The sequence below is a fragment of the Oncorhynchus masou genome, chromosome 32 (genome assembly GCF_036934945.1).
Source record: "Oncorhynchus masou masou isolate Uvic2021 chromosome 32, UVic_Omas_1.1, whole genome shotgun sequence".
NCBI lineage: Eukaryota > Metazoa > Chordata > Actinopteri > Salmoniformes > Salmonidae > Oncorhynchus > Oncorhynchus masou.
In genome coordinates this window covers 73091960-73113707 of record NC_088243.1, presented here as the reverse complement: position 1 = coordinate 73113707, position 21748 = coordinate 73091960, and the positions used below count along the sequence as shown (strand labels likewise).

At 43.0% G+C, this 21748-nt stretch overlaps 1 protein-coding gene across 2 annotated transcripts in view; it reads left to right on the top strand.

The window, feature by feature from the left end:
- sfxn5a (sideroflexin 5a) overlaps positions 1 to 21748 on the top strand; it is a 40338-nt gene that overhangs the window by 12291 nt on the left and 6299 nt on the right. For both annotated transcript variants that reach the window (XM_064955045.1, XM_064955046.1), the window contains 10 exons: positions 4030 to 4056; positions 4197 to 4251; positions 4345 to 4370; positions 4647 to 4700; positions 4838 to 4894; positions 5675 to 5740; positions 5956 to 6046; positions 20662 to 20777; positions 21326 to 21411; positions 21584 to 21701. In XM_064955045.1, the coding sequence (XP_064811117.1) occupies positions 4030 to 4056; positions 4197 to 4251; positions 4345 to 4370; positions 4647 to 4700; positions 4838 to 4894; positions 5675 to 5740; positions 5956 to 6046; positions 20662 to 20777; positions 21326 to 21411; positions 21584 to 21701 (696 nt within the window). The remainder of the gene's footprint in view (positions 1 to 4029; positions 4057 to 4196; positions 4252 to 4344; positions 4371 to 4646; positions 4701 to 4837; positions 4895 to 5674; positions 5741 to 5955; positions 6047 to 20661; positions 20778 to 21325; positions 21412 to 21583; positions 21702 to 21748) is intronic.

The following is a 21748-nucleotide window of genomic DNA, read 5'->3' as shown; positions in this document are numbered from 1 at the left end:
TGGTTCTGCAGGTGGTGACCACAGACCACTTCTCAGTTCCTATGCTTCCTGGCTGATGTTTTGGTCAGTTTTGAATGCTGGCGGTGCTTTCATTTTAGTGGTAGCATGAAACGGAGTCTACAACCCACACAAGTGACTCAGATAGTGCAGCTCATCCAGGATGGCACATCAATGCGAGCTGTGGCAAGAAGGTTTGCTGTGTCAGCGTAGTGTCCAGAGCATGGAGGCGCTACCAGAAGACAGGCCAGTACATCAGGAGACGTGGAGGAGGCCGTAGGAGGGCAACAACCCAGCAGCAGGTCCGCTACCTCCGCCTTTGTGCAAGGAGGAGCACTGCCAGATCCCTGCAAAATTACCTCCAGCAGGCCACAAATGTGCATGTGTCTGCTCAAACGGTCAGAAACAGACTCCATGAGGGTGGTATGAGGGTCCGACGTCCACAGGTGGGGGTTGTGCTTTACAGCCCAACACCGTGCAGGACGTTTGGCATTTGCCAGAGAACACCAAGATTGGCAAATTCGCCACTGGCGCCCTGTGCTCTTCACCAATGAAAGCAGGTTCACACTGAGCACATGTGACAGACGTGACAGAGCCTGGAGACGCCGTGGAGAACGTTCTGCTGCCTGCAACATCCTCCAGCATGACCGGTTTGTCGGTGGGTCAGTCATGGTGTGGGGTGGCATTTCTTTGGGGGGCCGCACAGCCCTCCATGTGCTCGCCAGAGGTAGCCTGACTGCCGTTAGGTACCGAAATGAGATCCTCAGACCCCTTGTGAGACCATATGCTGGTGCGGTTGGCCCTGGGTTCCTCCTAATGCAAGACAATGCTAGACCTCATGTGGCTGGAGTGTGTCAACAGTTCCTGCAAGAGGAAGGCATTGATGCTATGGACTGGCCCGCCCGTTCCCCAGACCTGAATCCAATTGAGCACATCTGGGACATCATGTCTCGCTCCATCCACCAACGCCACGTTGCACCACAGACTGAGGCCACACACACTACTGAGCCTCATTTTGACTTGTTTTAAGGACATTACATCAAAGTTGGATCAGCCTGTAGTGTAGTTTTCCACTTTTAATTTTGAGTGTGACTCCAAATCCAGACCTCCATGGGTTGATAAATTTGATTTCCATTGATTTCTGTGTGATTTTGTTGTTAGCACATTGAACTATGTTAAAAAAAGTATTTATTAAGAATATTTCATTCATTCAGATCTAGAATGTGTTATTTTAGTGTTGCCTTTATTTTTCTGAGCAGTGTAGTTGCTCGCTAACCTAACTTCCTTTCATGGGCAATGATACTCCAGGCCATCTAGTTAACATTAGTATTCTATCGCAAATCAAATTTTATTTGTCACACACATACACATGGTTAGCAGATGTTAATGCGAGTGTAGCGAAATTATTGAACAGTATTCTCACATAGATATTCCTCTTGTCCAGATGGGTTAGGGCAGTGTGCAGTGTGGTTGCGATTGTGTTGTCTGTGGACATATGGGAGCGGTAAACAAATTGGAGTGGGTCTATCTAGGGTGTCAGGTAGGATGGAGGTGATCTGATCCCTGACTAGTCTCTCAAAGCACTTCATGATCACCAATTTGTAAGTCGCTCTGGATAAGAGCGTCTGCCAAATGACTTAAATGTAAATGTAAATGATGACGGAAGTGAGTGCTATGGGGCGGTATTCGTATAGCTCAGTTACCTTCGCTTTCTTGGGAACAGGAACAATGGTGGCCCTCTTGAAGCATGTGGGAACAGACTGGGATAAGGTTTGATTGAATATGTCCGTAAACACAACATCCAGCCAGCTGGTCTGCGCATACTCTGAGGACGCGGCTGGGGATGCCGTCTGGGCCTGCAGCCTTGCGAGGGTTAACACGTTTAAATGTTTTACTCATGTTGGCTGCAGTGAAGGAGAGTCCGCAGGTTTTGGTAGCGGGCCGTGTCAGTGGCACTGTACTGTCCTCAAAGCGAGCATAGAAGTTGTTTAGTCTGTCTGGGAGCAAGACATCCTGGTCCGTGACGGGGCTGTTTTTTTTTTTGTAATCCGTGATTGACTGTAAAACCCTGTCACATACCTCTTGTGTCTGAGCCGTTGAATTGCAACTCTACTTTGTCTCTATATTGATGCTTAGTTTGTTTGATTGCCTTGCGGAGGGAATAGCTGCACTGTTTGTATTCGGTCATGTTTCCAGTCACCTTGCCCTGGTTAAAAGCAGTGGGTCGCGCTTTCAGTTTTGCGTGAATGCTGCCATCAGTCCACGATTTCTGGTTTGGAAATGTTTTAATAGTTGCTGTGGGGACGACATCGCCGATGCACTTGCTAATGACCTCGCTCACCGAATCAGCGTATTTGTCAATGTTGTTGTTTGACGAAATGCGGAACATATCCCAGTCCACGTGATCGAAGCAATCTTGAAGCATGGAATCCGATTGGTCGGACCAGCATTGAACAAACCTGAGAGCGGGAGCTTCCTGTTTTAGTTACTGTCTATAGACTGGAAGTAACCAAATGGAATCATGGTCAGCTTTTCCGAAAGGAGGGCGGGGGAGGGCCTTATGCGTTGCGGAAGCTAGAATAACAATGATCCAGGGTTTTACTAGCCCTGGTAGCACAATCGATATGCTGATAGAAGTAAGGGAGTCTTGTTTTCAGATTAGCCTTGTTAATCCCAGCTGCAATGAATGCAGCCTCAGGATATGTGGTTTCCTGTTTACATAGAGTCAAATAAAGTTTGTTCAGGGCCGTCTGTGTCTGCTTGTGGGGGGAATATATGCGGCTGTGATTATAATCAAAGAGAATTCTCTTGGTAGATAATGTGGTCGATATTTGATTGTGAGGAATTCTAAGTCAGGTGAACAGAAGGACTTGAGTTCCTGTATGTTGTTATGATCACACATGTCTCATTAAACGTAAGGCATACCCCCCCCCCCCGCCCCTCTTCTTACCAGAAAGATGCTTGTTTCTGTCGGTGCGATGAGTGAAGAAACCAGCTGGCTGTACCGACTCCGATAGCGTGTCTCGAGTGAGCCATGTTTCCGTGAAGCAAAGAACGTTACAGTCTCTTATGTCTCTCTGGAATGTTGCCCTTGCTCGGATTTCATCAACCTTGTTGTCAAGAGACTGGACATTGGCAGGTAGTATGCTTGGGAGCGGTGCATGATATGCCCGTCTCCGGAGTCTGACCAGTAGACCGCTTCATCTGCTCCTTTTATGGCGACGTTGTTTTGGTTCGCCGGCTGGGATCCGATCCATTGTCCTGCGTGGTGGGCAAAACACAGGATCCGCTTCGGGAAAGTCGTTTTCCTGGTCGTAATGATGAGTTGATGTTGCTCTTATATCCAGTAGTTCCTCCCGACCTAATGTAATAAAACCTAAGATTACCTGGTGTACCAATGTAAGAAATAACATGTTTATTCATGTATTCTACATCTAGCTACATGTGGATCTTCCATTCTCTCAGGCCAGGGTCACAATGTATGGTTGGGTAGGGTAGCCTAGTGGATAGAGCGTTGGACTAGTAACCGAAAGGTTGCAAGTTCAAATCCTCGAGCTGACAAGGTACAAATATGTCGTTCTGCCCCTGAACAGGCAGTTAGGCAGCAAAGCTCTTAGTATCTTACTCAGAAAGACTCCTAGCTGTAATCATTGCCAAAGGTGCCTCAACAAAGTATTTACTCAGCTGTGAGATATGAGATATTTGTGCATATCATTTTCAATATATTAGCAATAATTTCTAATAACATTTTGTTTACTTGTTTACATTATGGGGTATTGTGTGTAGATGGATGAGATAATGTTTTATTTAATCCATTTTGAATTCAGACTGTAACACAACAAAATGTGGAGTAAGTCAAGGGGTATGGATACTTTCTGAATGCACTGTACTATTCCAAAGAGGTTTTTTGTTTTCAAGCGTATTGTTAATGACGCTTGCAATATGTAGTTGTAGCATACTCCTTACATTCAGCAGCCCAACATTTTCCCTCACTGCTCTGAAATGACACAGATGTTGTTTTTGACTCTCTAGCTATGGGAAGCCCAAAAGGTGAAGCAGGTAAGTTTTGGTGCACGTCTGCTTTGTAGAAAGCAGTTTGACCCCATTTTGACCCCATGTATTTATTGCCATATGGTACATTCCCCCTCTCCTTTTGGCAGCATGATGATGATGTTACACTATCTCATATCTGAATGCAGGCCATCATTCATCCTGACACAGGAGAGAAGATCTTCATGCCTTTCAGAATGTCAGGTATGACTTCCGAATGAAGATTTTCGACAGAGTGACTTTTATTTTGTTACTTGTCATTTTTACACTGATTTATATTATTTTGTATCTATACAGGTTATGTCCCATTTGGAACACCAATTGTAAGTCTTATATGAAAAATTACTGTATTTCATATGTATCTATGGAAAGAATATTCAACTTTGGCTATTTGTTTAATTATACATTGTCTTTACTGACTTCTTGGGGTAGATGGAAGCTTAGCTCTGGTCCAGGGTTTTAGTGTGCTTTACTGCACTTAGTAGAGGAATGTGCGCTAACAACATGGACCAGAGCTAATGAAAGCCGTCATTCTGGATCTGATAGACACAATGTAAGAGCGTAGTTGAGCTATTGTCTCCCTATCTGGTGTCATCTAGGTTGTGGGCCTTCTTCTTCCAAATCAGACTGTGGTATCTACTATTTTCTGGCAGGTAAAAAAAATGTCAAGACACCTTTTCAACAATAACCTTTTACCATATTGTTAATATCCACATTGGATATGTTCTCCTGCCCAGTTGGGTTAACTGATGTAATTGAATTTCACTGAATGTTTTTTTTCTCCTTTCAGTGGCTGAACCAAAGTCACAATGCCTGTGTCAACTACTCAAACCGCAATGCTACTAAGGTAGCGTATGATGTTTCTAAGGTAGCGTAGGATGTTTCTAAGGTAGCGCAGGATGTTTCTAAGGTAGCGTATGATGTTGCTGCTAAGGTAGCGTATGATGTTGCTGCTAAGGTAGCGTATGATGTTGCTGCTAAGGTAGCGTATGATGTTGCTGCTAAGGTAGCGTATGATGTTGCTGCTAAGGTAGCGTATGATGTTGCTGCTAAGGTAGCGTAGGATGTTGCTCACTAAAACGTCACAATACGTTTGATTTGACTGCTGGGGGGCAACGAGAACCCCAGCTCAGCTAAAACCGTTAACAAGTACGTTCCGTTTTCAATGGATTGTTAAATAAATGTTAACTATTTGTTGTATTATCATCACCTCTTGAAGAGCATAGTCAGAACTACAAATTTCAGATTATTCAATGCAAAACAATTGTGCACTTTTAGTTCCATCATCAGTTATACAGCAATTAACTTCTCCCCAGCAGGCAAATCGAACTCTCTGCACCTTATTGTGATGTTGTATTAATAATGACCTATTTAACCATGGGTCATGTTTATTTGGCCCAAACATAATAAAATTGACTGAAACAGGGAGGGATTACCTGGACTTGCAAAAAGAAATGTTTTGCTAAGGTTTGCCCTAAAAAAAGAAGTGTTTTGCACATATGGCTGATGTCGAAAGTGTCCATTTTCTATTTAGGGTTTTAGTATTCAAGGTAATGATTTTAGCCAGCTTTAGACTTATGTGAGAGGCTGTGAAATACTAAGTCATTCATGTTGTTGTTTATATTAGCCTACACCAACATCCAAGTTTCTTCAAGGTTACTTCGGAGCTGTGACCAGTGCTGTCTCCCTTGCGGTCAGTTGTTGATTATTATACATTTATGGTAATTAATATTCAGTCTCAGAGCAGGGATTCTGTCCTGCCTATTTGTGTTATATGTAATAACATAGGTGCTACAAGTTAAATGGGTTTAAGTTTCAAAGTTTATTTGCCACATGCATAGGATATGACAGGTGTAAAACAGTACACATTTAGTTGTGGGTTTATCCTAAAGTTTGTGCTGTGTTTAGGTGGGACTGAATGTACTGATTCAGAGAGCCAACAGGTTGAGTCCAGCAACCCAAATAATCATACAGAGACTCATCCCTTTCCCAGCTGTGGGTATGTATTCATAAATAATGATTTATTAAGTGATTATCATGACAGTATTTTCATGTGAAAATCTAGACTTGATTAAAACACCCGTTTACCACAATGTAATATGAGCTACAGGTGCAAATAAATACTGCCATTACGTTTGGGTTCATTCTCTGTCCTCTCCTGTATGTAGGTCTTCCCCTTTGCATCCCTCACATGGATACATCACCTTTTAACAAGAGCTGCAAATAAACTGGTGTCAGAGGAGGCAGAGTTTTGCAGGCTTATAAAATGTCCTTGCTGATGACTTCTATTTCTTTTATTTTTTTTTATTTTACCTTTATTTCACCAGGCAAGTCAGTTAAGAACACATTCTTATTTTCAATGACGGCCTGGGAACAGTGGGTTAACTGCCTGTTCAGGGGCAGAACGATAGATACCTTGTCAGCTCGGGGGTTTGAACTCGCAACCTTCCGGTTACTAGTCCAACGCTCTAACCACTAGGCTACCCTGCTGACTTCTATTCAAAAGGGATGGATCAAAATTGACACAAGGGTTTAAAAAAAATATTGTCCAGGGATGGTCATGTTATTGATGACATTTCTGTATTTCTCAGTGTTTTAGAATTAGTTGCTTATTAGGCTACATATCGATGTGTGCCCTCATCTCTGATTCTCCGCTGGGCTTGCAATATCAAGTGTCTATAAAATATTTAGTGCAAATGATTCATAGGCTATAGACTATATACTGCGAAGTGCATGCTCAGCGCAAAGTTATATTTCTAAGATAGCTGCTGGGATGGTTTAAATACAACTAGGCCACATTACACATTGCAATTAATATTCCAACCCTGAGCCCTGGCCTGCTCTGCTCTTGCTGATCAAAAACTGTTTTGGGTGGCAGTTCAGAAAGAGCGTCAAAAGCTTCTGAAACTATTATGTGATTAGACCACAGAGCACACTTTTTTTTATCCTGCGTCGTGGACTAGCCTATGTTCAGTTTGAGAAGGAGAGCGTGAAGATGAGGAGGACCAGAGGTCAACATTGATAGATTTGATTAAAAATAATGTTAAATACATCATGGGCAATAATCAGAGTTATGACCTCAAAATAAGCCAGATTCAGAACAAGCCTCACTACCTATGGAAATATATTCTCAGTATTACCCAAGAACAAGGAGGTCTTGGGGTTTTTGATTTCAATACTCTAAATAATACATATTTATTTTATATTTATTTTTTAAAACTTTTTTTTGCCCCTTTTTGCTCCCCAATTTCGTGGTATCCAATTGGTAGTTTGTCTTGTCCTATCGCTGCAACTACCGTACGGACTCGGGAGAGGCGAAGGTCGAGAGCCATGAGTCTTCCAAAACATGACCCTGCCAAGCTGCACTGCTTCTTGACACACTGTTCGCTTAACCCGGAAGCCAGTTGCACCATACACCGTACAACTGGCGATCGTGTCAGCGTGCATGCGCCTAGCCCGCCACAGGAGTCGCTAGAGCGCAATGGGACAAAGACATCTCGGCCAGCCAAACCCGGACAAAGCTGGGCCAATTGTGCATCGCCTCATTGGTCTCCCAGTCGCGGCCGGCTGCAACACAGCCCAGGATCGAACCTGGATCTGTAGTGACACCTCAAGCACTGCAGTGCCTTCGACAGCTGCGCCCCCCAGGACAGTATTTGGAATGTCTTCCCTATGTATTTATTTGACTCTGGTGGTGGTTTAGAATTTCTGCTTCCCTGTAATTTTGATGTTTATAAAATCCCAATAAAATTGGCCAAATTTCATAAGCAGGCACTTTTAGCTTGGATGTTAGCGTATAAACATAATTGTCCTCCACACAGATACTTTCTATGGAACAACAAAGATATACGATTAAAAATAAGCCATTTTTTTTCAGAATTGGTTTGAGAATAAATTTATTTTGGTTAGTCAGTGACTGAATGGGGATGGATATCTACTCTCATATGGGGAATTTCTTGACAAGTTTAGAATTCCAATAACCCAGAGAGAATATGCAACAACAACAAAAATTATGCGACTCCAATATATTTATTTTTTCTCTGTGGTTGATGAAACAGATTTACATTCAAATATATTAATTTGCAATATTAACATCCTCAAAGATAAATGTAGTAATGAACAGATTAGTAATATTGTTTGTGATACTACATTTCCCTCAGCAAGATTTTTTCGGTCAAATAACTTGCTAAAATTGCTAACAAATATTGTATCAGTAACAAGGTAAAGGATGTTTCATTTAAAATTTTACATATAATTTATCCTGTGAAACATGTTTTGGAAAGATTCAAGTTGTGATTTCTTTGGAATGGAGAAGGAGACCATTATTTATAGTATACTTGTTTGGGATTGACATACAGAACTTTGTTACAAAAAAAACAGATTTTTTTAAAGATTTTGATATGATTTATTTCAGAAATTCTGGCAATGATGAAGATATTTAATTGAACTGATAATAATATTAGGTACATTTAATATTCACAAATGCAAATGGTCTAATTCAGAAAACTTTTAGTTCACTTTATAATTGAATTTAAATAATATGGCAATACTTATTACTTATTTTTTTAAAAGCGATTAAAACTTTTATTCTTAATGAATATGTTTTAGTTTTGGATTCCTGGCAATGTAAATAGTTTGTATGTATGCTTGTTTGCATGTGACTATTCCTCTTTTGATTTGTTGATATTTGTTTGTTAAATTGTTTGTTTGTTAAATAAATAGTAATAAGTAAAAAATCTAAATATTGCAATGGTGAAACCCCCCATTGCTATATATATATATATATATATATATATATATATATATATTTATATATATATATAATATATTATATATATATAATATATAGACACACACATACAGTTGAAGTCGGAAGTTTACATACACCATGGCCAAATACATTTAAACTTTTTCACCATTCCTGACATTTAATCCTAGTAAAAATTCCCTATCTTAGTTAAGATCACCACTTTATTTTAAGAATGTGAAATGTCAGAATAATAGAGAGAATGATTGATTTATTTCAGCTTTTATTTCATTCATAACATTCCCAGTGGGTCAGAAGTTTACATACACTCAATTAGAGTATATGGTAGCATTGCCTTTAAATTGTTTAACTTTGGTCAAACGTTTCGGGTAGCCTTCCACAAGCTTTCAACAATAAGTTGGGTGAATTTTAGCCCATTCATTTTAGCCCAGTCCCTCGTGCAGCAAAGCACCCCCACAACATGATGCTGCCACCCCCGTGCTTCGCGGTTGGGATGGTGTACTTCGGCTTGCAAGCCTCCCCCTTTTTCCTCCAAACATAACAATGGTCATTATGGCCAAACAGTTCTATTTTTGTTTTATCAGACCAGAGGACATTTCTCCAAAAAGTGTCTTCTTCCTCGCTGAGCAGCCATTCAGGTTATGTCAAAATAGGACTTGTTTTACTGTGGATATAGATACTTTTGTACCTGTTTCCTCCAGCATCTTCACGAGGTCCTTTGCTGTTGTTCTGGGATTGATTTGAACTTTTCGCACAAAAGTTCTGTCTCCTAGAAATGAACGTACATGTCTCCTTTCCTGAGTGGTAGGAGGGCTGCGTGGTCCCATGGTGTTTATACTTGCGTACTATTGTTTGTACAGATGAATGTGGTATCTTCAGACGTTTGGAAATTGCTCCCAAGGATGAACCAAACTTGAGGTCTACATTTTTTTTTTCTGAGGTCTTGGTTGATTTCTTTTGATTTTCCCATGATGTCAAGCAAAGAGGCACTGAGTTTGAAGCTAGACCTTGAATACATCCACAGGTACACCTCCAATTGACTCACATGATGTCAAATAGCCTATCAGACTCTTCTAAAGCCACAACATAATTTTCTGGAATTTTCCAAGCTGTTTGAAGGCACAGTCAACTTAGTGTATGTAAACTTCTGACCCACTGGAATTGTGATACAGTGAAATAATCTGTCTGTAAATAATTGTTGGAAAAATGTATTGTGTCATGCACAAAGTAGATGTCCTAACCGACTTGCCAAAACTATAGTTTGTTAACAAGAAATGTGTGGAGTGGTTGAAAAACAAGTTTTAATGACTCCAACCTAAGTGTATGTAAACTTCCGATTTCAACTGTATATATTTAAATATATTCTAGTAACTTACATTGTGGTTCTGAACCTTGAAGCAGCAGCCAAAGCACAATAAATCGGCAAATTCGAGTAGGCATAATTAATTTCAACCGTCCTCATTTTAATGACACTTTACTACCAACAAGATGGCTTTGTGTTGGAGCCTCTTTCTTCCTATTTAAGAAATAAGAGGTAGGCCTACCTGTTTGAATGATGAAATTAGGCTATCGGCTGCTATATCCTCCACCCACCATGCACTCCTTAAATAGCCTACCTTCATATCAGTGAAGGGCTGTTGAGTTCAAACCAAGATTCGAATTGAGGGGGTATGAGAGGGTATGCCATAGGCTTACCTTTTATTAAAGAAAATGGCGAAAAAAAAAAAAATTACAGACCTACCCCTTGTTAGCTTAAATTTTGAAGAAAATAAATGGATCTATAGCAGAGCTTTGTCCGTGTTGCTTTCTGCTAGAAAGACCGTGACTCCAATGCACATGGGGGATATCATTGTTTAGTTTGTTTGACATTTAGAGGCTGAGCTACAACCTTCTATAGCCGAGGAGACAGAAAATGTACTTTGCTTGGGAAGTAATCTAATTCTGTCACTATCGCTTAATTAAGCTATTCCCTTTCTGTACAATAGAAGATGTTTAAACCCAGACAGCTTTTAGAGAAACACTTGTGACCTTCTCTCGTTGGGTTAAGCCACAGAAGAAGAGTAGCCAGCAGATAAAGCTTACATTATTCTGCTCCATTAGGTCTACTCTGCCTAGGGTGGAAAGGTAGGCCTAGCTTTTGAAAGATTCCTAATGACGTCTCAGATTTAATTATTTGCAAACGGACAGTTTTGTTGCAAATAAGGCACACTGATTTTGGCTCCCGAGTGGCACAATGGTCTAAGGCACAGCATCTAAGTGCAAGAGGCGTCAGTACCTGGTTCTATAGTACCTGGTTCGATTCCAGGCCGTATCACATCCGGCCATGATTGGGAGTCCGGGTTTGGCCGGAGTAGGCTGTCATCGTAAATATGTTGTTCTTAACTGACTTGCCTAGTTCAATTTAGCCTGTAATTTCAGTAATTTGTGTGGGGGAAAAAAACATTCTGATATGTAAAATGACATGGAATTGCATTACATTTTTATAAAAGGCACTTTTCTTGTACCTGCAAATACGATGATATAGTAAAAGCATTGCATTAATCTAAAGGAGATTTTTCCACCCCTACTCTTGTGCATGGTGGTCTGCGGACCAACAACCTTCTGGCCCTCAACCCTCTGCTCTATCAAAATGTCTGTGTTGCCATGTAATGCTTACTGGATGAAGAACAGTTTTGTAACCTGCACATCTAAGGCTCTGGTCTATCCAAGATGTGAGGGGACAACGTAGACATGTTTTCTGCTATCCACTTTGTTTTAGTTATTATTTTGGGTATATGGGATGGTCACTTGTTCCTTTTCAAACATTCAGGGAGAGTTTCGGTAAAATATATTTTGCTGAAGGGAGGACCATCCATTTTCATTTCAGAGAAGCCCGATTTTCTCAATGTAACCCTTTTATTATAAATAACGTTCACTCAAATCAAATTTTATTTGTCACATACACATGGTTAGCAGATGGTAATGCGAGTGTAGCTTGTGCTTGTGCTTCTAGTTCCGACAATGCAGTAATAACCAAGGAGTAATCTAACCTAAAAATTTCACAACAGCTACCTTATACACACAAGTGTAAAGGGATGAAGAATATGTACATAAAGATATATGAATGAGTGATGGTACAGAACGGCATAGGCAAGATGCAGTAGATGATATAGAGTACAGTATATACATATGAGATGAGTAATTTAGGGTATGTAAACATTATATTAAGTGGCATTGTTTAAAGTGGCTAGTGATACATATTTTTTTTACATGTATGGCAGCAGCCACTCAATGTTAGTGGTGGCTGTTTAACAGTCTGATGGCCTGAGATAGAAATTGTTTTTCAGTCTCTCGGTCCCTGCTTTGATGCACCTGTACTGACCTTGCCTTCTGGATGATAGCGGGGTGAACAGGCAGTGGCTCAGGTGGTTGTTGTCCTTGATGATCTTTATGGCCTTCCTGTGACATCGGGTGGTGTAGGTGTCCGTGTCCTGGAGGGCAGGTAGTTTACCCCCGGTGATGCGTTGTGCAGACCTCACTACCCTCTGGAGAGCCTTACGGTTGTGAGCGGAGCAGTTGCCGTACCAGGCGGTGATACAGCCCGACAGGATGCTCTCGATTGTGCATCTGCAAAGGTTTGTGAGTGCTTTTGGTGACAAGCCGAATTTCTTCAGCCTCCTGAGGTTGAATAGGAGCTGCTGCGCCTTCTTCATCATGCTGTCTGTGTGGGTGGACCAATTCAGTTTGTCCGTGATGTGTACGACGAGGAACTTAAAACTTTCTACCCTGTCCACTACTGTCCCGTTGATGTGGATAGGGGGGTGCTCCCTCTGCTGTTTCCTGAAGTCCACGATCATCTCCTTTGTTTTGTTGATGTTGAGTGTGAGGTTATTTTCCTGACACCACACTCCAAGGGCCCTCACCTCCTCCCTGTAGGCTGTCTCGTCGTTGTTGGTAATCAAGCCTACCACTGTAGTGTCGTCTGCAAACTTGATGATTGAGTTGGAGGCGTGCATGGCCACGCAGTCGTGGGTGAACAGGGAGTACAGGAGAGGGCTCAGAACGCACCCTTGTGGGGCCCCAGTGGTAAGGATCAGCGGGGTGGAGATGGTGTTACCTACCCTCACCACCTGGAGGCGGCCCGTCAGGATGTCCAGTACCCAGTTGCACAGGGCGGGGTCGAGACCCAGGGTCTCGAGCTTGATGACTAGTTTGGAGGGTACTATGGTGTTAAATGCTGAGCTGTAGTCCATGAACAGCATTCTCACATAGGTATTCCTCTTGTCCAGATGGGTTAGGGCACTGTGGTTCTGATTGCGTCGTTTGTGGACCTATTGGGGCGGTAAGCAAATTGGAGTGGGTCTATGGTGTCAGGTAGGGTGGAGGTGATATGGTCCTTGACTAGTCTCTCAAAGCACTTCATGATGACGGGAGGGGGTGCTACGGGGCGGTAGTCGTACAGCTCAGTTACCTTAGCTTTCTTGGGAACAGGAACAATCCTCTTGAAGCATGTGAGAACAGCAGACTGGGATAAGGATTGATTGAATATGTCCGTAAACACACCATCCAGCTGGTCTGCGCATGCTCAGAGGTCTCGGCTGGGGATGCCGTCTGGGCCTGCAGCCTTGAGATGGCTAACACGTTCAAATGTTTTACCAACGGAGAGTACGCAGGTTTTTGTAGCGGGCCGTGTCAGTGGCACTGTATTGTCCTCAAAGCGAGCAAAGAAGTTTTTTAGTCTATCTGGGAGCAAGACATCCTGGTCCACGACGGGGCTGGTTTTCTTTTTGTAATCCGTGATTGACTGTAGACCCTGCCACATAACTCTTGTGTCTGAGCCGTTGAATTGCGACTCTACTTTGTCTCTATACTGACGCTTAGCTTGTTTGATTGCCTTGCGGAGGGAATAGCTACACTGTTTGTATTCGGTCATGTTTCCGGTCACCTTGCTCTGGTTAAAAGCAGTGGTTCACGCTTTCAGTTTTGCGCGAATGCTGCCATCAATCCACGGTTTCTGGTTGGGGAATGTTTTAATAGATGCTGTGGGTACGACATCGCCAATGCACTTGCTAATGAACTCGCTCACTGAATCAGAGTATTCGTCAATGTTGTTGTTTGACGCAATGCGGAACATATCCCAGTCCTCGTGATCGAAGCAATCTTGAAGCATGGAATCAGATTGGTCGGACCAGCGTTGAACAAACCTGAGTGCGGGAGCTTCCTGTTTTAGTTTCTGTCTATAGGCTGGAAGCAACAAAATGGAGTCGTGGTCAGCTTTTCCGAAAGGAGGGCGGGGGAGGGCCTTATATGCGTCGCGGAAGCTAGAATAACAACGATCCAGGGTTTTACCAGCCCTGGTAGCACAATCGATATGCTGATAGAATTTAGGGAGTCTTGTTTTCAGATTAGCCTTGTTAAAATCCCCAGCTACAATGAATGCAGCCTCAGGATATGTGGTTTCCAGTTTACATAGAGTCAAATAAAGTTTGTTCAGGGTCGTCTGTGTCTGCTTGTGGGGGGGGATATATGCGGCTGTGATTATAATCGAAGAGAATTCTCTTGGTAGATAATGCGGTCGACATTTGATTGTGAGGAATTTTAAGTCAGGTGAACAGAAGGACTTGAGTTCCTGTTTTGTTTTTATGATCACACCACGTCTCGTTAGTCGTAAGGCATACACCCCCGTCCCTCTTCTTACCAGAAAGATGCTTGTTTCTGTTGGCGCGACGCGTGAAGAAACCAGCTGGCTGTACCGACTCCGATAGCGTGTCTCGAGTGAGCCATGTTTCCGTGATGCAAAGAACGTTAGTCTCGGATGTCTCTCTGGAATGCTACCCGTGCTCGGATTTCATCAGCCTTGTTGTCAAGAGACTGGACATTGGCGAGTAGTATGCTCGGGAGCGGTGCGCGATGTGCCCTTTTCTGCAGCCTGACCAGAAGACTGCTTCGTCTGCCCCTTTTACGGCATCATTGTATTGGTTCGCCGGCTGGAATCTGATCCATTGTCCCGGGTGGTGGGCAAAACACAGGATCCGCTTCGGGAAAGTCGTATTCCTGGTCGTAATGATGGTGAGTTAACGTTGCTCTTATATCCAGTAGTTCCTCCCGACTGTATATAATAAAACCTAAGATTACCTGGGGTACCAATGTAATAGGGCACCCTTGGATTGCCTGTTTATTCTTTGACAATCTTTGACGTCATTTCCGGTCACAACTTGCAGACTTGTTTTCGAGTTGCTGTGCTGTGCGTTTTGTTGCCAACCTATTTTGCTACCTGACAACTTTACGGTTTTTACTTTTTAATTACTGTTTATATATATATATATCCCCCCCCCCCCAACTTTTTCACTCCGGACGCTTTATCTGGACACGATTCGTCAGGACCTCCAACAGCCGAAGCTAAGTAGTAACATTAACATGATGCCTTCTAATTGCAGTCGCTGTACTTGCCTTACGGCGAGGATAGCTGTGCTACAAGCCCAGCTTCAGACGCAATCGTTAGGCAAGGGTAATTTCAGTGTAGGAAAGGATGAAACATCATCTGTGCCACCAGTAAGTACAGATAGTAGTATAAATCCCTTGGCACAGTCCCCGTAGCCGGACAACTTTCTCACGGTTTCTGGAAGGAAATGCTGTAGGAACGCTCAACCGGTGTCGCTCATTCAGCCGACAGAAACTTTCAACCGGTTTTCCCCATTAAGCAGCGAGTCAGAGGCCGAGCCTTCTCTGGTCTCTACTCCTCCCGTTACGGGGTCTGAGACGCCGAAGCTTCCCACCATTAGCTCTGACAAATTGAAAACTCTAGTCATTGGCGACTCCATTACCCGCAGTATTAGACTGAAAACAAATCATCCAGCGATCATACACTGTTTACCGGGGGGCAGGGCTACCGACGGCTAAGGCTAATCTGAAGATGGTGCTGGCTAAAGCTAAAACTGGCGAGTGTAGAGAGTATAGAGATATTGTTATCCACGTCGGCACCAACGATGTTAGGATGAAACAGTCAGAGATCACCAAGCGCAACATAGCTTCTGCGTGTAAATCAGCGAGAAAGATGTGTTGGCATCGAGTAATTGTCTCTGGCCCCCTCCCAGTTAGGGGGAGTGATGAGCTCTACAGCAGAGTCTCACAACTCAATCGCTGGTTGAAAACTGTTTTCTGCCCCTCCCAAAAGTTAGAATTTGTAGATAATTGGCCCTCTTTCTGGGACTCACCCAAAAACAGGACCAAGCCTGACCTGCTGAGGAGTGACGGACTCCGTCCAAGCTGGAGGGGTGCTCTCATCTTATCTACCAAAATAGACAGGGCTCTAACTCCTCTAGCTCCACAATGAAATAGGGTGCAGGCCAGGCAGCAGGCTGTTAGCCAGCCTGCCAGCATAGTGGAGTCTGCCACTAGCACAGTCAGTGTAGTCAGCTCAGCTATCACCATTGAGACCGTGTCTGTGCCTCGACCTAGGTTGGGCAAAACTAAACATGGCGGTGTTCGCCTTAGCAATCTCACTAGGATAAAGACCACCTCCATTCCTGTCATTATTGAAAGAGATCATGATACCTCACATCTCAAAATAGGGCTACTTAATGTTAGATCCCTTACTTCAAAGGCAATTATAGTCAATGAACTAATCACTGATCATAATCTTGATGTGATTGGCCTGACTGAAACATGGCTTAAGCCTGATGAATTTGCTGTGTTAAATGAGGCCTCACCTCCTGGCTACACTAGTGACCATATCCCCCGTGCATCCCGCAAAGGCGGAGGTGTTGCTAACATTTACGATAGCATATTTCAATTTACAAAAAAAAAATACTTTTGTCTTTTGAGCTTCTAGTCATGAAATCTATGCAGCCTACTCAATCACTTTTTATAGCTACTGTTTACAGGCCTCCTGGGCCATATACAGCGTTCCTCACTGAGTTCCCTGAATTCCTATCAGACCTTGTAGTCATAGCAGATAATATTCTAATCTTTGGTGACTTTAATATTCACATGGAAAAGTCCACAGACCCACTCCAAAAGGCTTTCGGAGCCATCATCGACTCAGTGGGTTTTGTCCAACATGTCTCTGGACCCACTCACTGTCACAGTCATACGCTGGACCTTGTTTTGTCCCATGGAATAAATGTTGTGGACCTTAATGTTTTTCCTCATAATCCTGGACTATCGGACCACCATTTTATTACATTTGCAATTGCAACAAATAATCTGCTCAGACCCCAACCAAGGAACATCAAAAGTCGTGCTATAAATTCACAGACAACACAAAGATTCCTTGATGTCCTTCCAGATTCCCTCTGTCTACCCAATGACGCCAGAGGACAAAAATCAGTTAACCACCTAACTGAGGAACTCAATTTAACCTTGCGCAATACCCTAGATGCAGTTGCACCCCTAAAAACTAAAAACATTTCTCATAAGAAACTAGCTCCCTGGTACACAGAAAATACCCGAGCTCTGAAGCAAGCTTCCAGAAAATTGGAACGGAAATGGTGCCACACCAAACTGGAAGTCTTCCGTCTAGCTTGGAAAGACAGTACCGTGCAGTACCGAAGAGCCCTTACTGCTGCTCGATCATCCTATTTTTCTAACTTAATTGAGGAAAATAAGAACAAACCGAAATTCCTTTTTGATACTGTCGCAAAGCTAACTAAAAAGCAGCATTCCCCAAGAGAGGATGACTTTCACTTTAGCAGTGATAAATTCATGAACTTCTTTGACAAAAAAATTATGATTATTAGAAAGCAAATTATAGACTCCTCTTTAAATCTGCGTATTCCTTCAAAGCTCAGTTGTCCTGAGTCTGCACAACTCTGCCTGGACCTAGGATCAAGAGAGACGCTCAAGTGTTTTAGTACTATATCTCTTGACACAATGATGAAAATAATCATGGCCTCTAAACCTTCAAGCTGCATACTGGACCCTATTCCAACTAAACTACTGAAAGAGCTGCTTCCTGTGCTTGGCCCTTCTATGTTGAACATAATAAACGGCTCTATCCACCGGATGTGTACCAAACTCACTAAAAGTGGCAGTAATAAAGCCTCTCTTGAAAAAGCCAAACCTTGACCCAGAAAATATAAAAAACTATCGGCCTATATCGAATCTTCCATTCCTCTCAAAAATCTTAGAAAAGGCTGTTGCGCAGCAACTCACTGCCTTCCTGAAGACAAACAATGTATACGAAATGCTTCAGTCTGGTTTTAGACCCCATCATAGCACTGAGACGGCACTTGTGAAGGTGGTAAATAACATTTTAATGGCATCGGACCGAGGCTCTGCATCTGTCCTCGTGCTCCTAGACCTTAGTGCTGCTTTTGATACCATCGATCACCACATTCTTTTGGAGAGATTGGAAACCCAAATTGGTCTACACGGACAAGTTCTGGCCTGGTTTAGATCTTATCTGTCGGAAAGATATCAGTTTGTCTCTGTGAATGGTTTGTCCTCTGACAAATCAACTGTAAATTTCGGTGTTCCTCAAGGTTCCGTTTTAGGACCACTATTGTTTTCACTATATATTTTACCTCTTGGGGATGTTATTCGAAAACATAATGTTAACTTTCACTGCTATGCGGATGACACACAGCTGTACATCTCAATGAAACATGGTGAAGCCCCAAAATTGCCCTTGTTAGAAGCATGTGTTTCAGACATAAGGAAGTGGATGGCTGCAAACTTTCTACTTTTAAACTCTGACTAAACAGAGATGCTTGTTCTAGGTCCCAAGAAACAAAGAGATCTTCTGTTGAATCTGACAATTAATCTTAATGGTTGTACAGTCGTCTCAAATAAAACTGTGAAGGACCTCGGCGTTACTCTGGACCCTGATCTCTCTTTTGAAGAACATATCAAGACCATTTCAAGGACAGCTTTTTTCCATCTACGTAACATTGCAAAAATCAGAAACTTTCTGTCCAAAAATGATGCAGAAAAATTCATCCATGCTTTTGTCACTTCTAGGTTAGACTACTGCAATGCTCTACTTTCCGGCTACCCGGATAAAGCACTAAATAAACTTCAGTTAGTGCTAAATACGGCTGCTAGAATCCTGACTAGAACCAAAAAAATTGGTCATATTACTCCAGTGCTAGCCTCCCTACACTGGCTTCCTGTCAAAGCAAGGGCTGATTTCAAGGTTTTACTGCTAACCTACAAAGCATTACATGGGCTTGCTCCTACCTATCTCTCTGATTTGGTCCTGCCGTACATACCTACACGTACGCTACGGTCACAAGACGCAGGCCTCCTAATTGTCCCTAGAATTTCTAAGCAAACAGCTAGAGGCAGGGCTTTCTCCTATAGAGCTCCATTTTTATGGAACGGTCTGCCTACCCATGTCAGAGACGCAAACTCGGTCTCAACCTTTAAGTCTTTACTGAAGACTCATCTCTTCAGTGGGTCATATGATTGAGTGTAGTCTGGCCCAGGAGTGGGAAGGTGAACGGAAAGGCTCTGGAGCAACGAACCACCCTTGCTGTCTCTGCCTGGCCGGTTCCCCTCTTTCCACTGGGATTCTCTGCCTCTAACCCTATTACAGGGGCTGAGTCACTGGCTTACTGGGGCTCTCTCATGCCGTCCCTGGAAGGGGTGCGTCACCTGAGTGGGTTGATTCACTCATGTGGTCATCCTGTCTGGGTTGGCGCCCCCCCTTGGGTTGTGCCATGGCGGAGATCTTTGCGGGCTATACTCAGCTTTGTCTCAGGATGGTAAGTTGGTGGTTGAAGATATCCCTCTAGTGGTGTGGGGGCTGTGCTTTGGCAAAGTGGGTGGGGTTATATCCTTCCTGTTTGGCCCTGTCTGGGGGTGTCCTCGGTTGGGGCCACAGTGTCTCCTGACCCCTCCTGTCTCAGCCTCCAGTATTTATGCTGCAGTAGTTTATGTGTCGGGGGGCTGGGGTCAGTTTGTTATATCTGGAGTACTTCTCCTGTCCAATTCGGTGTCCTGTGTGAATCTAAGTGTGCGTTCTCTAATTCTCTCCTTCTCTCTCTCGGAGGACCTGAGCCCTAGGACCATGCCCCAGGACTACCTGACATGATGACTCCTTGCTGTCCCCAGTCCACCTGGCCGTGCTGCTGCTCCAGTTTCAACTGTTCTGCCTTATTATTATTCGACCATGCTGGTCATTTATGAACATTTGAACATCTTGGCCATGTTCTGTTATAATCTCTACCCGGCACAGCCAGAAGAGGACTGGCCACCCCACATAGCCTGGTTCCTCTCTAGGTTTCTTCCTAGGTTTTGGCCTTTCTAGGGAGTTTTTCCTAACCACCGTGCTTCTACACCTGCATTGCTTGCTGTTTGGGGTTTTAGGCTGGGTTTCTGTACAGCACTTTGAGATATCAGCTGATGTACAAAGGGCTATATAAATAAAAATAAATTTGATAAATAACACGTAAAAAAACAAAATACTGCATAGTTTCCTAGGAACGTCAAGCGAGGCGGCCATATCTGTCGGCGCCAGAAGTTCACTCTGTAAGCTTTGTGTGGTTAGCATTGTGTAGCTAATAGCTATCCTCCTCCTACCTCGATCACTGTTCAATGTTGACAAGGTTATACTGTAAGCTCTCCCTAGTTGTACATGTGTAACCTATGTCCTTACTGAGGGCTGGTCTATAGAAATCACTTGCTGAAGTGGAATCCTCCAAACAAATGAATGTGAAATGTATGCATTGGTCATGTTGGAATACTCTTAAAATGCATCTACACTTCCTTCCATTTTTAAAGTAGTCTAGTTGTTGGATTAGTGATTACTTCAAGTATGGGAGGGAGGAAAGACACATTTTTACAGTCTTTAAACAGGTAGTTCTCAATGTCAGCTGAATGTTATGCAGCGGCACTTTCACAACCAGTCTTCTCCACTTCCTCAGCCAGTGCCAACATTTGCAATGTGGGCCTCATGAGGCACAATGAGCTGTCGGAGGGCATCGACGTGCTGGACGGAAATGGGAACGTGGTGGGCTCCTCAAAGATTGCTGCCAAACATGTGAGTGGCTGGCCATCGGAACTCACACCAGCCTGTATAAAAACACTTTCCTTCCTGGCCATGAAATGTATGATATCATTCCACAAAAACTGACTGGCTAGCTAGCTATCAAACATACTGTGCATATATATCAAATGCAATATTTTTCCAAATTTGAGGGGTCTTTAGACTGAAAGATACCCTAACCAAGATGGCCGTCCTGTTATCACGTTGTCGATATGTCTATGACCATTCTAGTGTTTTATTTGATGTGTTCCTGACAAAATATGTTGTCTGTAAACTGTTAATATTGTATATTCAATGCAACATTTGTTTTTGTGTGGAGAATCCGTTTCTGAATAGTCTGTCCACTACTGAAGTCGGTATGATTCATCATATGAGGTTGAACAAACAATAGGTTTATTTGTTGATTTATTATTAGTCTAACATATTTATGCCTTTTTCCACATATGCCATATCCTTCTAATATCATGGAAGTTGGAATTTAATCCAACACATTGCAATATTTTGAATTGAATCATGTGCAGAATATTTTTTCTACCCCCCAGGCAATTATGGAAACTGCCTTTACCAGAGTGGTCCTCCCGATGCCAATCTTTGTCCTTCCTCCCATCATCATGTCCTACCTAGAAAAGTATGTCATGCAGATCAACAGACTGCACAGATCAACAGTCTGTGGCATACATTTGTTTGTCTTGTTGACAATTACTATTGGAATCGTGTGTAAGAAATATTGTATTTGTGTTGAGATTGTACTCCATACAAATGGCAATATCAAAATGTGTGCTACCCTTCATGTCTGTTAGACTTCCATTCCTGCAGACGAATCGGAGGCTGTTGCTGCCCATCCACAGCCTGGTGTGTCTGGCTACCTTCAGCCTCTCGCTGCCCCTGGCCATCAGCCTATTCCCACAGATGTCTCAGGTACTACTGCTGCTGCTATCCCTGGAGGCTCCCTAACCCTAACCCTG